This window comes from Triticum aestivum, chromosome 7B (genome assembly GCF_018294505.1).
Source record: "Triticum aestivum cultivar Chinese Spring chromosome 7B, IWGSC CS RefSeq v2.1, whole genome shotgun sequence".
Lineage (NCBI taxonomy): Eukaryota > Viridiplantae > Streptophyta > Magnoliopsida > Poales > Poaceae > Triticum > Triticum aestivum.
In genome coordinates this window covers 126,638,704-126,659,517 of record NC_057813.1, presented here as the reverse complement: position 1 = coordinate 126,659,517, position 20,814 = coordinate 126,638,704, and the positions used below count along the sequence as shown (strand labels likewise).

The following is a 20,814-nucleotide window of genomic DNA, read 5'->3' as shown; positions in this document are numbered from 1 at the left end:
CCCCTTCTCAAGCTCCAAATGGTAAGTGGTAAAGCAACCCATATAAAGGGGCCTCAACTCTCCTCAAGTTGGGAAGTGGTACTGAACTTCACACCACTTATCATGCACCTAGATGGGTCTTAGAGATTAACCACGAATTATTGTCTTATATGGCCAAGGCCCATCTACAGTTCAACAATGGGGACCTAGGCGACCTTTTTTCATTTTGAGAAAACATTGCCTGTTTTTTTTTTCTCTCACTTTTTTTTGTGTTTTTCAATGATTTTAATAGTTTTTCTTTGGCTATTTCCTATATTTTTTTGGTTTCTTTGTTTTATCTTCTTTTCCCTTTGTTCTTCTCTTTATATTTTTTTAGTTTTCACATGCTAATTCATGAATACGTTTAAAAACATGTTTTTTGAAAGACTTTGAACTTTTTTTTAAAAATCACAATTTTTTTAATTCATGAACATTTTTTAATTAGTGAATATTTTTAAAGTTCATGAACATGTACATTATTTAAATTTTCATTTTTTCAAACTCATGTACATTATTTGAAATCCACAAATTTTAAATTCCCATTCGTTTTATAAAAATTCATATTTTAGATTTGCAATATTTTTAAAAATCCAACCATTCCATGATTCATGTGTTGGCCCATGTGAGCCTTATAACACTAATTCCCTTAAAAAATAATTCCATTATTTCAGCGTGGAATGAGAGCTCTCAAGGGGCTCATACAACCACCATCTGCTGACACCGAGGCCGAAACATGGAAGGACTCCACAACCATGCACCTAACAACTTCACTTTTATCTCAGAAAAATATTGTCTTCAGTAGCAGGCAAACACAATATATGAACGAAAGAACATAACATAATTTAAACCCAAGCCAACATAGAAAAAAGAGTTAATCCCATGGGTGAAGGACGGCGAAGCGCACGTTAACCTCTAGTAATAAGCAACACCGCATGCTAAATATGTGTGCGTGTGTGCGTGTGCGGGTGCGGGAACTCCAAGGTTGCAGGTCTATTCAAAATCAATGGGCTCCCCAAATGGCAAGGAATGGCGAAAAAATCCCAGCATGGCAGGCGGTATCATCTACCATGGCACACACGGAGAAGATTCAATCAATAGCTGCGGCCCCAAAACGACCAGGTCTTGGCGGGCTTTCCAGAAGCAAAGCACACAGTTCCTGAAATTTCAGCGCAAAATACCACACGCAGATGATCAGAGCCACGAGCATCAGCAAAACAAAAACCTAAAACGTAGTCCACATGTACTGAAATATTAGGAAATCCGATAGCATACCTTCTGGAAGATCTGGTTGATCGAATGGAGCACACAATGTTTTGGCAGAGCCGAGATCGCCTTCGGTCCGAGCTCTCACGTCCTTCTCAACCTCCTGCACCAAAGGCAAGAAACTCAATGACAAACATGCTGAGCGGAAAGCCTATTTACAACGATGCAGAATATAATATATGTGGAGAAGGCCTTCAGCTACCTCTTCCTCGCACCATGGAGCCAAGATCAGCTTCTTGTCATTCAAAGCTGCTGTGAATTCGTCCCAAGTGTGGACGACTTCAATGCAAGCGTCTCTCTTCTGCTTGGCTGTTTCAAACAAGCTATCTTGAATCCCATCCAGCAACACCTTTACATGCTCAACCAAATCGGTCGAAGGAATATCAACCTTTGCACCATTGTCTCGGCGGACGACGCGCACCTGAAAAGACAGAAGGCTGTGCTTAAATTACCCGCAGAATAAATGTTCATGAAGATGACAAGTTAAACGCGACAAGATGAGAAGTAAATCCTTGTTAACTCTGTAAAAAAACGAATGCTGACAAATCCTTTCAGATCTTTCAGAAGGTTGTGCTTAAACCTGCTTGTTTGCCAGATCTTTCACATCTATCTCGATTCTTAGGGGAACACCTTTCATTTCCCAGTGAGAATATTTCCATTCAGGAGCGTGGTTCTCACGAGCATCCAAGTCTGCACGAATCCCAGCTTGGTTTAGAGTGTATACAATCGTCTCACACACTCCTTTAATAGCAGCCGTGTCCGCATCCTCTAATAATGGATCAGGAATAACGATGACCTGGATAGGTGCCACCCTTGGTGGTAGCACTAAGCCCTTGTCATCCCCATGGGTCATCACCATCACCCCAATCTGCAAGATCATAACTGCTGCATATCAGATATGCGAACATAATTTAGGTGGGAACACTTCAGACGGGATATTTCAGACACAAAATAATTGTACAATGTAATACATTTTCCTACAATATACAAACACCCCATGATATTCACAAAATTACCACAGATGGTTATGGACAGCCCTTTGCATTAGCACCAAAAGCTAGTGCTAATTCTCGATTTGATGGGAAAACAAAAGAGAACACTAACTATATTAGTTACCGGTACAAAGAATTATGCAGAACTGTGGCAATATCAAAAACGTTTTTTGTCTTGAAAATTACACCCAGATGTACACCAGCATTCCCCACCTTACCAGTTCCTTTTTATTGATATGCAAATGCTTTGGCAGTGCTAACAGAATACTTTTGAAATAAAGTAGCTATTTATGTATAGAATCAACACCATGTATGTCATAAATGCCATGTACCTATTTTGCCACCTGCTGTTCTTACAAAGTGAACTTATAAGTTAATCAAATAATTTACATCAACCAGCGAGATGTCTAATCAGGCAAGTACAATAATCTGTATAATATGGAAGCGTCATTGTCATTTCCAACACTTCAGCATTCAGAAGAAAAGTTAAACAGAGAAAAGAAAAGGAAACCCATATCAAGTAGGAAAATAAGAATTACCGAGCGGGTGGTGTACGCCCAAGAATTCTGCCACACCAAGGACCTTTTATCTTTCTTATTCTTCTTTTTTTGAGTGGGATCATTCTCACCCTCGAAAAAGATTTCAAACATCTTTGCAAAGTTTTGACCAAGACAATTTGAAGTTGCAGCTTGTATACCACGGCCAGTGTTTGGAATGAAGGCCTGAAAATAAAGAAACCGCTTGCCTTATTACTAGGGCAGCTTTAAGAAAGCTAGATGTAGCAAAGTTCTCATGTCAATACCTCAACACTAGTTGTATAAAGTCCACCAGCGAATTTTTCCATCTCACTTTTCCTCCCTTTGGACACTGGAACTGCTAAAAATTCTTCATATATCCTTCGGTAGAGTTCCAATATATGGAGAACCTGATAAAATTGTGAACATTAAAATTCCCCATGTAGGTTGGCATAGAATCATTTTACCAAACAAACCTTATAATGAACACTGCAGTATTGCATTCATTCGAGTCTGCCTTTGATACATGAGGACTTGAGCAACTAGTTATTGGGAAAAATTACTTAAAATAAGATTATTTGTATTTGAGATATGAAAGAATCATGTTATGAGTTTCAACTTTCCAGTGATGTAATTTACGAAACAGTGATAAACTCTTTTATCCATAATAGACGTTTCATATCTTATAGCTTCATACGCTAAACCAACCCAGTGAACCAGCTCTAGTTCAGACCAGCCATTTGTTCCCTTCGTAATTCATATTGGGTTAAAACCAACCCAGTGAACCAGCTCTAGTTCATAACAAACCAGTATTAAAATAGTGCATAAATAAGTAGTTAATACCTCTTCATCTGACTCCTCTTTAGTTGCAAAAACTGTATGCCCTTCTTGCCAAAGAAATTCGCGGCTCCTGAGAAGAACAGTTGCAGAATGTTTAATTCAGGCAGTTGACGAGAGAATTTTATGTGGGTAAAAAAGGCTGAATGGATGCAGCCATCATCATGCGCCTTTGCAGAAACACAAGGTGCATGGAATTTGCTTTATTTCACTATATTGAAGATTTTTTTTTAAAATTGTCATAGTTCTTGAGTTAGTGAGCATCAGATTGCTATTGTAGCACAACGGTATGATTGGTGGTTGTAGATACCATATAAGGTTGGAATTATAGAGTAACCGGGCTGCAACAATTCCCTGAAAGTCCAAGTTGCACGAGTCTATTTACCAATCTTCCTTTGGTCCTTTCGTTCAAAATGTTAGGGCACAAATCGGAATGTTGACATTCGAGCAGAGTTGGCAACAAAGTATTTGCTAGAGAGCTATTCTATGATTCAAAGAAACAGATGAGCTACCTTATTAAAGGAATTGGATTGCTACACTCCCATCGAACAACGCTGCACCACTGGTTGCATCTCAAAGGTAAGTTACGATGGCTTCTTATCCATTTAGCGAAGTATGGATACATGACCGTCTCACTCGTGGGACGGATTGCAATAGGAGCTTCCAGCTCAGAATTTCCTGTTTTAGTAACCCATGCCACCTGGAAAACAAATTAATAGTTTACTTAGTACTTGCCTTTTTACATAACTGACCAAAGGGCAATAAGAGAATGGATAAAGCATCAAACATAAGCTTAATAAAAATATGACACGGCTTATTAGGATCATCGCACACATTTAATTAAAGGAATAACATATTTCATGAAGCACTGATGGACTCAAAGCCGCTCGGAAATTGTTTTAAAAAAAATGACAGCTGCCAACAATCACAGGCTTGCAGCTACTGATTTACACAATTTTATTGGTTTGACTGAACTCTGGTGGAAGTTGCTTGAGAGGCAGTGACACGTGTCGCAAATAAGCCTCATAGCCAGCAGCAAACTAGTTTGGAGTTTTGACAGGTTGACAGGACACATTCTTCATTAATCATCCATTCAAGGTCTTCTATAAAGGGATATTAGCAAGTTCGTTGAATTTAAATTGTCTTTACAACAACAACCTTTCCTAAGTACAACAGCTTCCCGGTTCTTCTGGGCTGGCGAGGGGGATAAGCAGAAATATCACATGGTGAGCTGGCCTGACATCAGCAAACCCAAAGACCAGGGTGGCCTTGGGATCCTATCCTCCAGGCGGATGAACATCGCTCTCCTGGCGCGTTGGCTTTGGCGGATTGCCAATGGGGAAGGGGGGCTTTGGCTTACCATCATCCGCAATAAATACCTCCGCGGACAGCCTTTTGCCTTCTGTCAGCGCTCCGGTGGATCCCAGTTTTGGCAGGCTGTGATCCAGCTCGGCAGCTCCTTCCTGTTCTCCGTATTGGTACCTCCATTGAGGTGGGTTCTGGGTCCGCGACGCTGTTCTGGTTTGACCGGTGGCTGGGGGACTCCCCCCCCCCCCCGGGCCGCCCGTTTCCCGGAGCTATTCTCCATTGCGGTTGACCCTCGGGTCTCCGTCGAGTCGGCCCTTTTGACTTAGGGCGGCTCGTCTTCCGTCGCCCCTTCGGTCCTCTCGAGGTTGCCGCTTGGGACGCTCTCCTCCAGGCCATCGCCCTCCAGCCTTTGGATCTGGATGGCGCGCCTGACTCCGTGTCATGGCGTCTGGAGCCTTCGGGACGGTTCTCCACGAAGTCCCTTTATCCGGCCATTGCTCCTTCTCAGGCCCCTGAGCCTTAGCCTGATCTGGGACATCCGCTTGCTGTTGAAGATCCGGATCTTCTTGTGGCAGTAGATCCGGGGCCACCTACCCTCTGGGGTTGAGGTCCTGAAGCGCAATGGCCCGGGTGATGGGATGTCCCTTATGTGGCACGGTTGAGGATGCCAACCACATCTTCTTCTCGTGCGTCTCGGCCCAATTCCTGTGGGCTTGCTTCCGCGAGACGGTCAGTGGTCGTTGGTGCAACACCAACTTCCAGGACCTGCTGGCGGAAATCCAAGCCTCCGCCCCCCGTCACCGCCACATTAGGTGGCTGCGTGTGGGGGTCCTTTCCTGGACTCTCTAGACCATTCGCAACAAGCTTGTCATCCAAAAAACGCCTCTTCGACGTGCGACTGACGCAATCTTCAAATTGTGTGGTTACTTGCAGCTTTGGCGGCCGCTTAGCCGGCCCCAGGACCGGGACGCCATCGACACCCTCCTCGCCGACCTCCGCGCGATGGCCTTCCGAGTGGCGCCTCCTCTCCCGCCCCCACCCCCGGAGCCCGACTAGGCTTGCGCCTTCTCCCTGAGACGCTGGATGTGTTCCGCGCCTTGCGATCCGGCACTTCTGTGCCTTGTGTTTTTTATGTTTTCAGGGCTTGTTGAGCTGTGCCCTCAGCATTAACCCAGATTGTACTCTGTGTTCTCGTGGACTCCTAGTGTGTGTGTGTGTGTGTGTTGTGGACCTATGTTGGATGTTTGGCTTGGGCGGTTTGCTTTATATATAAAGCGGGGCGAAAGCCTTTTTCGGTAAGTACAACAGCTTCATAAGGATTAAGGTGCTCAGGGAGTTTCTTCATGAGACTTGTGCGCCAAATTCCACAAATGAATATGAGTGGTTCAGGTCCAGTTACCTCACATTTAACCAAAAGAAGAGAGAAAGAAAAAGGAAACAGTGGCATCCTTCACATGATTCATAAAGCTCTGGTTTTCTGGTACCCCTTAGGAATTCTATTAGAACCAAACACTTCTTGTGGGCAGTGTCCAAACCAAAAGAAGAAGAAAAAAAGAAAAATAATAACAATTTAACTTTCCAGCATCATCAGTGGCGGAGCCAGAAACTCAATATAAAGGGGGCCAAACATGTTATATAATGTTAGACGGGGCCAAATCTTCTAAATCTTGCTAATTATGTTTGAAAAATGGACAATTAGGAGCACATATAGCTGTATTTGTGAGAGCATAGGGGGGGCCAGGGCCCCTGCAGCACCCCCCTGCCTCCGCCACTGAGCATCATGTATGCATCATTTCATACAGATTCTTCTTCTTTCAGTTGTTAATCGTACAAATGAAGTCACTTCAATGTTGGATATGCGAGTAGCACTCTAAGTCACTTCTAATGAAGTCACTGGCAAAATACAGAACTAAATGTAAGGGACGAGAGAAAAATGCACACCTCAGGAGCAAAGCTCTCAAAGTGGTCCTTCTTCTTCTGCACAACATTCTCAGTAACGAACAGAGGGAAATAATAAGATTTCGACTTCAGCTTTTTTATTTCTGCATCAAAGAATTCCTGCACAAAAATTACATATCGGTTATTAAAAGAAAACGGGGCTATACTAATAATGTCAGTATCACTTGATAAGATAAAAATAATATGAAAACAAACAATGAGGATTCCGGTGCTGCCAACAATGTAAATCTACTCAATTCAGTCAGAAGGTACTGATAAGAGAGTCTGATGCAACAAAAATTGAATACAAGACAGCCATACACTGACGAAGAGAAGTGAAACTTATGTTCATAATTCTGAAACAAATATAGTATCACATTTTCTAAGTGCGTAAGGGGGATTGTAACTTGGCATATCAAATGTCGTCAAGTGAACTGGACAAATTAAGTTCAGATTAGTCACCATATAACGATTATAAAAAGTAAAAGATAAAGCATATGCTTGACAAAACAAGCTTTAGATGGCAGTCAAAAAAGTCTGTAAATATAGAGATGCCTTTCTTTCATCACCACAGATAATAACATTACAACACTTGCAGCAAAGCACACTTGTATTTAATTGCAAAGAAGGGAAAATACTAACAATCCATCAAATCCATCTCGATTAACTGAATTTCACAGGATAAAACTCACTTTCAGCAATTCCCAGATCTCCATCACCCATGGCCTCAAAATATAACAGCCAGGGATGTCATGGTACTCAATAATTTCACTGTTAACAACAACCTGCGCAAAGAAACAACAAAGCTTCAGATAAGCCCTATTATTTGAATTTTGGTATCTGGAATCATCCAACTAGCACACAGAAAATCAAGTTTTCCTTCTCTTTCGAGAAAAAAGCAACTAAAGGAGAAAATGAGCATTAAACCAAGAATAATTCAGAGAGCACGGCTGCACCAACATCAAGCCGACAGGTGAACCAATGTAATATGTTGCATTCAAGAGCAAAAACTGTAACACAACACCCAAAATGCAAGTGAACCCATGTCAGTAGTATTTTTTGACTAAGTCAGAATTTTTAAGCTATCCACCATAACAGATATTAACAGAGCCATCATATCAAATCTTGTCCGGGGCTTCTTTCAGCACCTTAATCATGGCTCCTATATTAAAGTTCACTTTCACTTTGTATTAAGCCCAAATTGACTTGGCAAGCCTCACCAAGACGGCAAAGGCCAAAGAAGGTAAGAAAACACACCTCGGAGTACCATTCCCCGAAGTTATCATCCTTCTTGAACGCCATCGTCCCCGGTTTGCTAGTGGATGTGGATGGATCCTGAGGCGCTGCTGCTGCACGGGATGAAATACAAATGACAGCTAAGTTGGCTCTCAGAAGACATAAGAATTCACGAAGAACCGGGAAAACATGTAGCCTGTGTTTTATTGCCCGCGGTCCACATGTATGCAGTGACGGCGACTCGATTATGAAAAATTGCAAAGTACTTCACCATCATGTTCGTTTGGACTCTGTGCAGACTCAAAATGTCCGTCCTAATAATATTTGTAGACGCTATCTTGAAGGCTGCTTGATAAAAAGAACAGAATAATACTTGGGAAGAAAGATCGTCAGTGCAAGTTTTCTCCTAGAACTTCTTTGACAAAATGCTATAAGCTTATGATGACCAGCAACTGGTCAGCTTTTCATCCCCCACCCCTATGCTTACTACTGTAGGTACTAGTACTGATGATGTAAGCTCCTCCCAACAGCAGCTGTATTATGTTCGAGTCCAATGACTACTCTACATGCCCTGTTTCTAACTTTCTACAACTATGATTGCGAAGAAAACCTAATACGCCGAATTATTTCGGTTGAGCTCTTCCGCATAATTAAAAAGCTCAACGAAAAGGAGCAGAAAGACTAAGGAATAGCACCGGTCCAACGACCAAAATAGCAGAAAATATGGTGATTTGACGGCATGCAGCTAAGTAGTCCACACCTCGATCGACGGCGCTCGGATACGCCGCGGCTGGGGAGGTGGAGAGTGGAGACAGGGCGTTGCTGCGGATTCAGGGTGGAAGGGGGCGGAGGCTGAAGGGCAGCATATATCGCCCGCCAGCGCTTCCGCTTCCGCTTCCGTGTCCGCTACTGAACCGAAATAGGAATAAGAAAATAGGAACGGTTGGTGGTGGAAAGAAGGAAAGAAAGAAGACTAAATAATTCCTGTCAGGAGACCAGGAGAGTCAAGACTCAAAGAGACACTTCAAAAAAGAAAAGACTCAAAGAGACGGTAGGCGGCGCCCTCATCGTCTCCACAGTGCGCAAAACACTGTACGCGATCCCCGATCCCGTGGCTTGATCGATAGCTCCGGAGGTCGGTCGATGCGATCCGTCACCATGCATGCATGGCTGTGCCGATCGAGGAGTGAACCTGGGTCGCGTCCAGAGCGCCTCCCGATCGCCACAGCGCCAATCACGAAAACCGTCACGTACACAAGGGACGGACCAGCATTACCCTACTTGCCCGTCCGGCCTCTTTCTTCTTCACAAGATGGTGTTGGCAGATCTGGCATTACCCTATTTGCCCGGCCTACTTGCCCGGCCTCTTTCTTCATCACCAGTAGTTGACCAGCATTACAGGGAGTAGTAAATATTGGTAACTACTGGTGATGATCCTAGTGTTACATTACAGCAGAGCTAGCCCAGCGAGAGTACAGTTCCTCAAGAGACTGGGACTGGTCAAGGAGTGATAGAGATACTGATGGTAATTTTGTTTTACACAAGATCATGCACAGAACAAATACTATTTCCTTGCTTCTTTCCTAAATGCACAAATACAAATACATTAAGAAAAACAGTGTCACAATCATCAAGAAAAAGAGATGTTGGTGGTAATTTCCGCTGCATATAAATTCATGGCATTCAGCATCATCATGTGACAAAAGTATACATGGAAACAGTTTTGACATGCATGGATGCACACATTATTTTAAGCATCTAGTACGAGTTCTTGGCACAAGCATTTGACGGACGGACTGCGTTGAGATTATTGATCCGCCTTTGTTACATTCCCGGGATCAGGCCATTAACACCAAAGCTTCATCAATCATAAAAGAGCAAGGACGGACGGACGAATGCCTGATTGTCGCCATGTCTACCAAATGAAGTTTAACTTGAGAACCAGCAACCTTGAACCTCCGTGTACAATTTTCATGATGGCATCCTTCACATGGCACAACTGGCAGTAGCAAGACAAAGAAGCACATCATCGATACTTCTTTTATAGAGAACAATCATATATTCCAATAAAACTGGACATCAAATTGGCTGTGTGCATCGCATGATGAAGAGGCCCAAGTATTCCCTTTTTCGAAAAGAATCGATGGACATCAAACTTCGGTGAAAAAAGGTGGATAAGAAAACCCGTGGTGGAAATTAATTGATGCAGCGAACCACCATTCCATCGGCGAGAGCACAGTATGCGGGAACTCCAACCAAAACAACCAGATCTCACTAGGGCAAGTACCTCCGCATGCCCTTGACGTCAAGAAGCCTCTCGTGTTCTGCAAGATCATTGTCGTCGATGTGATCACTGATGTAGTAATAAGAATCCTCACGGTAATCCTCATAATCCTCGTGATTCGGATAGTCAGGACTCCAACAACAACTGCAAGGCAGATATGGCAAAGAGTACCGAGGGCCATCCATGTTAACTCGAGAACACTTCTCCAGCAGGTCATCATCCATCCTGAGATACTTACATTCGAAAACGTTAAGGTGCTCTAGGTGGGGACAGCCATCAAGGATCACTGTCAGCCCTTTGTTGGTGAGTCTGTTGCTGTCGAGATACAAGGAACGTAGCTCGTGCATCTTCGCAATCGCGAAAGCATTACCATCATCTCCAGGTTTGTAAAAACGATCTTTTTTTATGAGACTGAAGTGCTTCAAGTGTGGGCAGGCTTCAGCGACGATCTCGAGCATTTCCGTGCTACCAAACCACATCGAAAGCTCGAGCTCTTCAAGGAGAGGGAACTTGCGCATAACCTTTGCAAATACTTCCTTTGAGACGTAATAACACTTGATGAGATAGAGCCTCTTTAGTAAGGGTGCCCTGCAAGATAGTATTAAGATTAATGCTACTCTCTCTTATCCGATTAATTAACGCAGTCTACAATGTAAAATGGACAGCTACGGCCGACTGCGTGAGAGGGAGGATCAAAAGCTGACGGATGGGCCATTTATCTGGCTTAACGGCAAACTAACGGTGTGAAGATTTTGGTGCCAAGTCAGCCCTTACAGTGGGACCCACCTGTCAGATTTCGTGTCAAAACGTGATCAAATGAGTGTACAGTGTTATCGGTAAACGGATTACTGAAAATCGATGTTTTCGGTAAATGGTGGTTTTTGTATACAACGTGTGCAATTGTGATGGTTTTTAGCTATTTACTCATAATTTTGTCATGCGAATTTATGTTTCTTTTACAAACCTTTAGCGAAATTGTGGTTTTTTATACAACACGCGCAATTGTGATGGTTTTTAGCTACTTACTCATAAATTTGGCATGCGAATTCGGTCGAGTTTATTCTGCTTAATTAGCAACTGAATAGAAAAACGAACAGGAACAGGAGACCCTTGCAGCAAAGCGGGTCAAGAAGAGAGACTTACTGCTCGCCGAGGAGGAGGAAGAGGTCATCGTCGAAGAGCTCGGCGGCGAAGACCTCGCACTGGCCGGCGCTGAGCCGCAGGGCGGCGCGCACAAGATTGGTGCGGACGGCCTGCCAGCCGAAGGGCGGAACGGCCGGCAGGTCGCGCGCGTCGATGCAGCGCCACAGCTCGGGCTCGTGCCGCGCGACGCGGCGCCAGGAGCGGCACACCGCCGCGGCGCCGCCGAGCAGGAGCTCCACCTGGTCCAGCTTGCGGAGGATGCAGGAGATCGCGTCCTGGGGAAGCTCCGCCCAGTCCCTCTCCCACGGCACGGGCATGTTGTTGAACACCGTGACGTGCCACGTCCGGTCTCTCCTCCTGCTGGCTCGTCCCTTTCGACTCCGCCGAGTGGCCGCCGGCGGCGGCGGGTGGAGCGATGGCGGCTGCATCGGGATCGCGATGTGTGGAGCGTTGACGAGGGCAAAAACCTCTTTTATGGCTGCGATAAGCGTAGGTCGGTGCCTTAATTTTTCTTTTTCTTTCGCATAGGTAGGTCGGTGCCTTGATTTTTCTTTTTCTTTCGCATAGGAATTGAGGTCTCTCACTTTGCACTATGCATATGTGTATTTTTGGGGTTATTAAACCATGTGTGCGCTAACTATCATTCAAAACATAATAGTTTTTTTTTCTTTTGCGAAACAAAACATAATAGTTGGCCGAACACAAGACATCATATAATGTGTTCCAAAAACATCGTGTACTTGACCTATATTTTTCTTACAACTCAGCCTCGATGACTGATGTCGGGCTTTTCCTGTCGCGGGTTGGGCACTGTGAAGCGGGCGGTTGACGATGTCTCGTGGCATGGACGCCGGGGCGGCGGCCCTGGAAGGCGGTCTGCATGGTTAGCTCTCCGGCGGGCATCATGTTGGTTGTGGTGGCTAGGTCTCTTGGCCGTGTGGGCGGGCGAGAAGTTTGGCGGTGGATGGCTCAAGCGCGCTATGTCATGGTGCACTGATCCGGATCTAGGAATCCGAACCCGTCACACTTGTCCTGGAGTCCTCGTGGTGTCAAGGTGGAGTTGTTGGGCAAAAGCTCTAAGCTTTGCCGCAAATGATGGACATCACTTTTTTTCTTGAAAACGTTGTTGTGGTACTCCTCTCCGTGTTTGGATTCCGAGTGAACATTGTGGACTCGGTAGCGGCGACGCTTTCTGCCGTTCTCCCTTCTGTGTTATCTTTCGGTAGCGTAGTCCCTTGCCTTCTGTGTTATCCGATTATCCTAAGAACGGCTTTGTAAGAGAACTACATCACCACATTGTATCATTCGGGCATGATGAGTTGTGGTTAGGGGTGAAATTCCACTCGAACCCAGAGCTAGCTAGTTCTCCCCGAAATGCATTGATTGTTTCTTCTCATTTTGTTTTAGGATTCTTCTTTTTTTTGCAAAAAAAGAGATATAGTGAGTGATTCCATAAATTCACGCAGTTGCCCAAGAATTCACTATATATTCTTAATACGTAAATCAATAGTTCAAATTGCACTCAAAGGTAGAGCATTTCCCAGCCTCAGCCGCATACATCACTGCACTTCCACTTGACACCTATTTAAATGGCTCGTCTCGCCGCTACCTTATACTCCCTCCGTTCGGAATTACTTGTCGCGGAAATGGATGTATCTAGACTTATTTTAGTTCTAGATACATCCATTTTCGAGACAAGTAATTCCGAACGGAGGGAGTACCTTTGTGAGTATAAAAAAGAGTATTCCTCCTTTACTCTCTTAATTAACGTCGAGCTAAGTGACTTTGTGTAGTAGAATGAAGGCTACGTCGCACCGACACTCTCTTATCCCTAAGCCTCTTCGCTAACTCGCTCGCCTACAAAAATGAGTAGGCGAGGGTAGGCAAACTCAGCTGCTGACTTTGACTGTGGTATAGACTTTCTAGCCTTTTATTTTAGAACCCTTTCTCATGTTCTTTCATCCAAGTAGGCGAACCGTCAGGTTCTTAGTAGCGTTGACAAAGAAAAGCCACTGCAACAACAAAAAACTAGAATTTCCAATAGTGAGACCAGCTTGACAAGCTACCTTTCCTCTTGATATGAGGTGCGAAAAGAAACATGTACTCCCTTCGTTCCTAAATATTTGTCTTTCTCGAGATTTAACAAGTGGCTACATACGGAGCAAAATGAGTGAATCTACACTCTAAATATGTCTATATACATCCATATGTGATAGTCTATTTGAAATCTCTAAAAAGACAAATATTTAGGAACGGAGGGAGTACTTTGTTGAATTGTTGCTTTATACTCCATCCGTCCCAAAATCAGTGTTTTTGATTTAGTACAACTTTGACTAAAGTTGTAGTCTATTTGAAATCTCTAAAAAGACAAATATTTATGAACGGAGGGAGTACTTTCTTCGATTGTTGCTTTATACTCCCTCCGTCCCAAAATAAGTGTTTTTGATTTAGTACAACTTTGACTAAAGTTGTAGTCTATTTGAAATTTCTAAAAAGACAAATATTTAGGAATGGAGGTAGTACTTTGTTCGATTGTTGCTTTATACTTCCTTCGTCCCAAAATAAGTGTTTTCGATTTAGTACAACTTTGACTAAAGTTGTACAATTTTGAAACGGAGGGAGTATATAATAAAGTGGAGCAAAAGCCTTTTGAGAAAACATAGGCTAGAATAACCTTGACCAAAATTTTGGCAGCCAAATACTCCCTCCGTCCGGAAATACTTGTCATCAAAATGAATAAAAAGGGATGTATCTAGAACTAAAATACGTCCAAATGCATCCCCTTTTGTTTATTTTGATGACAAGTATTTCCGGACGGAGGGAGTACTTAGCAAGGCAAGCTTAGGCAAAAACCAAATACACCCTGCATGCTTAGCATACTGGGAAAAATGTTTGAGTGATGGTAATGCTCGGGATAGAGGAAGAAAAATAAAAAGGCAAGCAGCTTGTACAAGATATGACAGATCCTTTACAAGAAAGGGAGAAGCTGGTAGAAAATTTTCCTGAGAAGATTCAAGAGTGTGACAGAGAAATGCTCTTGGTCTGATCTCTTATCCTGGTCAGGCAAAACACAATACTAGTGAAGATAGCAATGGCACTGATGACATGGATGAGTTGCAAAATGCAGTTCCTCGAGAGCAGGGTCAATGTGGGAGTGATAGAGATACTGATTGTAATTTTATTTTACACTGGATTGTGCATGAACCAAATACTATTTCTTTGCATTCCTAAATGCACAAATATAGGAAGAAAAAGAGAATGTTGCAATCATCAATAAAAGAGATCTTGGTGGTAATTTCCGCAATATATAAATTCATGGCATTCAACGTCATCATGTGACAAAAGTATACATGGAAACAATTTTGACATGCATGGATGCACACATTATTTTAAGCATCTAGCAGGAGTTCTTGGCACAAGCATTTGACTGACGGACTGCGTCGAGATTGATCCGCCTTTGTTGAATTCCCGGGATCAGACCATGAACATCAAAGCTTCAATCGTAAAGAAAATTCTATCAGGAGGTACAGGAAGTAAGATGGGGAAGCGAAAGGACAGACGGATGCCTGATTGTCGCCACATCTACCAAATGAAGTTTAACTTGAGAACCAGCAACCTTGAACATCCGTGTACAATTTTCATGCTGGCATCCTTCACATGGCACAACTGGTTATAGCAAAAGTGAAGAAGCACATGTCGACACTTCTTTTATTGGGAACAATCATATATTCCAATAAATTTGGACAATAAATAGGCCGTGTACATCGCATGACGAAGAGGCCTGGGTATTCCCCTTTTCGAAAAGAATAGATGGATACCAAACCTCCGTGAAGAAAGATGGATTGGAAAACTCGCGGTTGAAATTAATTGATGCAGTGAAACAACATTCCATCAGCGACATCAGCAAGAGTAGGTTATCTGGGAACTCCAACCAAACAACCAGATCTCACTAGGGCAAGTACCTCCGCATGCCCTTGACGTCAAGAAGCCTCTCGTGTTCTGCAAGATCATTGTCGTCGATGTGATCACTGATGTAGTAATAAGAATCCTCACGGTAATCCTCATAATCCTCGTGATTCGGATAGTCAGGACTCCAACAACAACTGCAAGGCAGATATGGCAAAGAGTACCGAGGGCCATCCATGTTAACTCGAGAACACTTCTCCAGCAGGTCATCATCCATCCTGAGATACTTACATTCGAAAACGTTAAGGTGCTCTAGGTGGGGACAGCCATCAAGGATCACTGTCAGCCCTTTGTTGGTGAGTCTGTTGCCGTCGAGATACAAGGAACGTAGCCCGTGCATCTTCGCAATCGCGAAAGCATTGCCGTTGTCCTCAAGTTCGTAAAAACGATCTCTTTTTATGAGACTGAAGTGCTTCAGGCGTGGGCAGGCTTCCGCGACGATCTCGAGCATTTCTGTGCCACCTAACCACATCGAAAGCTCGAGTTATTCAAGGAGAGGGAACTTGTGCATAACCTTTGCAAATACTTCCTTTGAGACGAAATAACACTTGATGAGATAGAGATTCTTTAGTAAGGGTGCCCTGCAAGATAGTATTAGAGATTAGAGTGTGGTTTTCTACGCCGGGTGCATTGCAACCGCGATAAAATTAAAACTGAAAACAACAAAAATGGAAATTTTCTGAAGCTTTGCGGCTTTGATTATTACCAAAATATTTTAGGTGCTTGCAAAATTTGGTGGCCAAATGACATCCAAGAAGGATGCAAAAATATATTTCATTGCAGCTCTGACTTTAAATCCACAAGAGAATATTTATCATAACTAGATATAATGAGATTACTATGTATACCATCAAAGTGAAAGAAATCATTACACATCAGAACACATTGTTGCTACTTGCTACTCTAGGTTTTCCAGCTAGCCATCAAAGTCTCGCCATTTGTTGGGTGGAAAATTAGCAATCGGTGGGATGATGCAAAATAAAGGAAAACTGGATGCTGCATCAATGATCAATCCTGTAATGTGACGTACGAATTCGGTTGTATTTATTTTGCTTTGCAACCTAATCGAGTAGACGAACAAGAGACCTTTGCAACAAGAGCGTAGTTCCCTTGCAACAAAGTGGGTCAAGACTCAGGAACGAAGACTTACTGCTCGGAGAGGAAGATGAAGAGGTCGTCGTCGAGGAGCTCGGCGACGAAGGTCTCGCACTGCCCGGCGCTGAGCCGCAGGGCGGCCCGCACAAGGCTGCCGGGGGTGGCCTGCCAGCCGGAGGGCGGAACGTGCCACGCGGCGCGGCGCCAGGAGCGGCACACCGCCGCGGCGCCTAGCAGGAGCTCGAACTGGTTCATCTTGCGGAAGATGCACGAGATCGCGTCCTGGGGAAGCTCCGCCCAGTCCCTCTGATCCCACGGCAGCGGCATGTAGTTGAACACCGTGATGTGCCACGTCCGGTCTCTCCTGGGTCGCCCCTTTCGACCCCGCGGTGTGGCCGCCGCCGCCGGCGGATGCAGCGATGGCGGCTGCATCTGGATCGCGATGTGTGGAGCGTTAACGAGGCAAGACTTGTTTTATGGGCTCCGATAAGCTTAGGTCGGTGCCTGTTTTCTTTGGGAAAACTCCTATGTATATGAGACCGGGTCACACATACCAGCACGTAAGACCGAGACGGAGACCCACTCGGATGGACGACGAGATCCTTTCGCGTGGCCGTCATGAACGAGAGCGAAAACAGACAAACCCTAGGTCGTGTTGTACTTGTGTTACATACTTGTAGAAATTGCAATTGGAAATAGCAGTCCGGAATGAAAATTAACAAGCAAACAGGAATTAGGTGCTTTGGCATTGTGATGCCACGTGTCATGCATTGGAGTGGATCTCACGTGCTAGCTTGTGAGACCTGGTTTCATAGGATTTTTTTTTCCGTTGGTGTGTTGTTGAGTTTGGATTAGGATCCCCTACAGTAGCGCACTGTGCAGTACGGTCACTGCCATGTGTATTTGATCCTTCATATCAGCGGCACTACAACATCACAATAGGATCTCAACCTGTTAAGTTCTTTCTCTTTGAACTCTACATGTGTGTATTTTTAGGATAAACCCTGCCCGCGCTAACTATTATTCAAAATATAATACATCGGCAGAATACAAGACAACTTATAATGTGCTTACAAAATGTCACATATTTGATCTATATTTTTGTTACAATTCAGTTTTAAAATTAATAAAGCCCCAAACAGTTGATAACCCAACAAGCAAAAGGCAAAACAAGCAAAAGAAGAAAAAATGAAATAAGTGTAGATTGAACCATCAAGGTCATTCTCCACTGATGCGCCCATCACTAGATCACGGAGGAGTGCATAGTTGAATTACGGTTATGCCCATATTTGCTCGCGAATGGCCAACCTTGGACTCGAGTGACATATGTATTCACCGCCGAAAAGGACCCCTTAGCTACCCTCATGCCTTGGATTGAAGGGCACCGCACTATCGATACACGGAATGGTTAACCCTGGAACCAGAATGAGTACTTCACAGCAGACTATCGAGAGAGAGGACAACATGAACAGACATCACACAAGGCGAACTCCCCCCGTGCAAACTCCGTTGGCGCCTAGGGCACAAACCACACTCTCTCCAAGATGGGTCGCTGAAGTGGTAGTGCGGAACTGATACATCTCCAACGTATCTATTGTTCCATGTTATTATATTATCTGTTTTGGATGTTTTATATGCATTAATATGCTATTTTATATTATTTTTTTGGACTAACCTATTAATTTAGAGCCTAGTGTCAGTTTCTGTTTTTTCCTTTTTTTTTAAGTTTTATAGAAAAGGGATATCAAACGAAGTCCAAACGAGCTGAAAATTAACGGTGATCAATTATGGACCAGAAGAGACCCACGGAACACCGGAGTTGTGCCAGGGGGTGACCGAGGAGGCCACAAGCTAGGGGGCGCGCCCCTAGGGCTTGTGGGCCCCTCGGGTGTCCCCTGACTTGTTTCCAACGCCAAATACTCTTATATATGGAAACCTTAGAAAAGAACCCTAGATCGGAAGTTCCGCCGCCGCAAGCCTCTGTAGCCACGAAAAACCAATCGGAAGCCTGTTCCGGCACCCTGCTGGAGGGGAAACCATCACCCGAGGCCATCTTCATCATCCCTGCGGTCTCCATGAGGAGGAGGGAGTAGTTCACCCTCGGGGCTGAGGGAATGTATCAGTAGCTATGTGTTTGATCTCTCTCTCTCGTGTTCTTGATTTGGCACGATCTTGATGTACCCGATCTTTGTTACTATAGTTGGATCATATGGTGTTTCTCCCCCTCTACCTTCTTGTGACGAATTGAGTTTTACCTTTGAGGTTCACTATTATTGGATTGAATACTATTATGAATTTGAGAACACCTGATGTATGTCTTGCGTGGGATACCCGTGGTGACAATGGGGTGTTCTATTAATTCACTTGATGTATGTTTTGGCACTCAACTCACGGATTCCCGAGGTGACATTGGGGTAATATACGCATAGGGGTTGATGCACGTTTTCATCCTTGTTTCTCCAGTAGGAATCTTGGGGCACTCTTTAAGGTTCTTTGTAATGGACTGAATATTATGAATCTGAAGTTGTTTGATGCATATCGTATAATTGACCCACGGATACTTGTGGTGACATTGGAGTATCTAGGTCACATTAGGGTTGATTGATCTGTGTCATATGGTGTTATTTTACTATGAACTCTAGGGTTGTTTGTGACACTTATAGGATAGCTCCATTGATTGATCGGAAAGAATAACTTTGAGGTGGTTTCGTACCCTACAAGCAATTTCATCTTATGTTCTCCGCGATAGGAATTTTGGAGTGACTCTTTGTTGCACGTTGAGGGATTGTCATATGATTTAATTATGTTATCATTGTTGAGAGACTTTGCACTAGTGAAAGTATGAACCCTAGGCCTTGTTTTCAAGCATTGCAATATTGTTTTTGCTCACTTTTACTGCTTGCTACATTGTTGTTTTTATATTTTCAGATTATAAAAACTCATATCTACTACCCATATTACACATGTATCATCATCTCTTCGCCGAACTAGTGCACATATATATACAATTTACCATTGTATTGGGTGTATTGGGACACAAGAGATTATTTGTTATTTGGTTGCATGGTTGTTTGACAGAGACAATCTTCTTCCTATGCCTCCCACGGATTGATAAACCTTAGGTCATCAACTTGAGGAAAATTTGCACTGTCCTACAAAACTCTGCGCTTGAAGGCTCAACACGAGTCTACAAGAAGAAGATTGCGTAGTAGACATCAAGCTCTTTTCTGGCACCGTTGCAGGAGTGGTGAGTGCTTCAAAGTATATCTTTAGATCTTGTAATTGAATTTTTTTTATTTTCTTGTTTTATCACTAGTTTAGTCTATAAAAAAACTACAAAAAATGGAATTGATCGAGGTTGCCTCATATACTTCATCGTTATAATGTTTTTCTTGAAAATGATGGATCGAAAAATTGTGCCAAAGTGTTAAAAGAAGTCAATAAAATGTTTGGCACTAAATCTTTGAATGATGAGCATGGTTGCAATGTTGTTAGTATGAATTCTTTGAATACTCATGATGCTAATGATATGCAAAGCCACAAGCTTGGGGATGCGATGTTTGATGAAGATGATATTTTTAGCCCCCTAAGTTTTGATGTGCAAATTTATTACGATTATAGCATGTCTCATATTTATGATGATTATGTTGATGAAAATGGGTTTGAAAGAGTATCAACTCTAGAAAATAATGATCCCACTATTTTGGAGGGTGTTGAATCTTTTCGCAATATTGATAAAAGTGGATTTGGAAAGGTCATGACTTTTAGTGATGAATCCACTACTTTGAAAGAGGTTTCAATTGACTATAATAAAGAATTTGCTATCTATGATGATTATTGTGATGACATGTATGCTATAAAGAGTAATGATAAACATGAAACTTGTTATCATGATTTTAATGTTCAATTTGATTATGTCAATCAAGTATTCCATGATAGCTATTTTATTGAATTTGCTCCTCCCATTACTATGAATAAAAAGAATTTTGCTTATGTGACGAGTAGTAAAATTTCTATGCTTATGAATCATGAAAAGAATGCTCTACGTGATAGTTATATTGTTGAATTCGTTCATGATACTACTTTGGATGTTATGAATTTTTTTTCTCCCGTTGCAATGCACGGGCCCTTTTGCTAGTAAAATTATATACTGTGATTTCACAAAAAAATCGACATTGCATGACATCTCAAACCTATTTCCTGAATTTTAAGTCTATTC

The 20,814-nt window shown here is 43.2% G+C and overlaps 3 protein-coding genes across 3 annotated transcripts; all 3 read right to left on the bottom strand.

The window, feature by feature from the left end:
• Positions 1–778: 778 nt before the first annotated feature.
• Positions 779–9,035, bottom strand: LOC123159543 (proline--tRNA ligase, cytoplasmic). Its single transcript, XM_044577374.1, has 12 exons — positions 8,868–9,035; positions 8,129–8,220; positions 7,564–7,656; positions 6,875–6,991; positions 4,138–4,325; positions 3,632–3,698; positions 3,076–3,198; positions 2,813–2,995; positions 1,862–2,149; positions 1,484–1,702; positions 1,291–1,384; positions 779–1,174 (listed from the first exon to the last, which is right to left on the bottom strand). The coding sequence occupies exons 2-12, from the start codon at positions 8,171–8,173 to the stop codon at positions 1,110–1,112; spliced, it is 1,482 nt and encodes a 493-aa protein (XP_044433309.1). The 5' UTR covers positions 8,174–8,220; positions 8,868–9,035; the 3' UTR covers positions 779–1,109.
• A 535-nt stretch (positions 9,036–9,570) lies between these two features.
• On the bottom strand, positions 9,571–12,142 carry LOC123160487 (putative F-box/LRR-repeat protein 23). The gene is made up of 2 exons (XM_044578298.1): positions 11,535–12,142; positions 9,571–10,979 (listed from the first exon to the last, which is right to left on the bottom strand). Exons 1-2 carry the CDS (start codon positions 11,960–11,962, stop codon positions 10,382–10,384), a joined length of 1,026 nt encoding a protein of 341 aa, XP_044434233.1. The 5' UTR covers positions 11,963–12,142; the 3' UTR covers positions 9,571–10,381.
• Positions 12,143–14,801: 2,659 nt separating this feature from the next.
• On the bottom strand, positions 14,802–17,086 carry LOC123161213 (putative F-box/LRR-repeat protein 23). Its single transcript, XM_044579061.1, has 2 exons — positions 16,651–17,086; positions 14,802–16,081 (listed from the first exon to the last, which is right to left on the bottom strand). The coding sequence occupies exons 1-2, from the start codon at positions 17,025–17,027 to the stop codon at positions 15,985–15,987; spliced, it is 474 nt and encodes a 157-aa protein (XP_044434996.1). The 5' UTR covers positions 17,028–17,086; the 3' UTR covers positions 14,802–15,984.
• Positions 17,087–20,814: the final 3,728 nt, after the last annotated feature.

What these genes read in the sequence shown, in the direction of transcription:
- LOC123159543 (XM_044577374.1), bottom strand. Translation starts at nt 8,173, where the DNA reads ATGGCGTTCAAGAAGGATGATAACTTCGGGGAATGGTACTCCGAG. An exon ending in TTTATACAACTAGTGTTGAG is followed by an intron (nt 2,996 to 3,075) that starts GTATTGACATGA and finishes CTTTATTTTCAG; the next exon opens with GCCTTCATTCCAAACACTGG. An exon ending in GGGCGTACACCACCCGCTCG is followed by an intron (nt 2,150 to 2,812) that starts GTAATTCTTATT and finishes ATGATCTTGCAG; the next exon opens with ATTGGGGTGATGGTGATGAC.
- LOC123160487 (XM_044578298.1), bottom strand. Translation starts at nt 11,962, where the DNA reads ATGCAGCCGCCATCGCTCCACCCGCCGCCGCCGGCGGCCACTCGGCGG. An exon ending in TTCCTCCTCCTCGGCGAGCA is followed by an intron (nt 10,980 to 11,534) that starts GTAAGTCTCTCT and finishes ACTATCTTGCAG; the next exon opens with GGCACCCTTACTAAAGAGGC.
- LOC123161213 (XM_044579061.1), bottom strand. Translation starts at nt 17,027, where the DNA reads ATGCAGCCGCCATCGCTGCATCCGCCGGCGGCGGCGGCCACACCGCGG. An exon ending in TTCATCTTCCTCTCCGAGCA is followed by an intron (nt 16,082 to 16,650) that starts GTAAGTCTTCGT and finishes ACTATCTTGCAG; the next exon opens with GGCACCCTTACTAAAGAATC.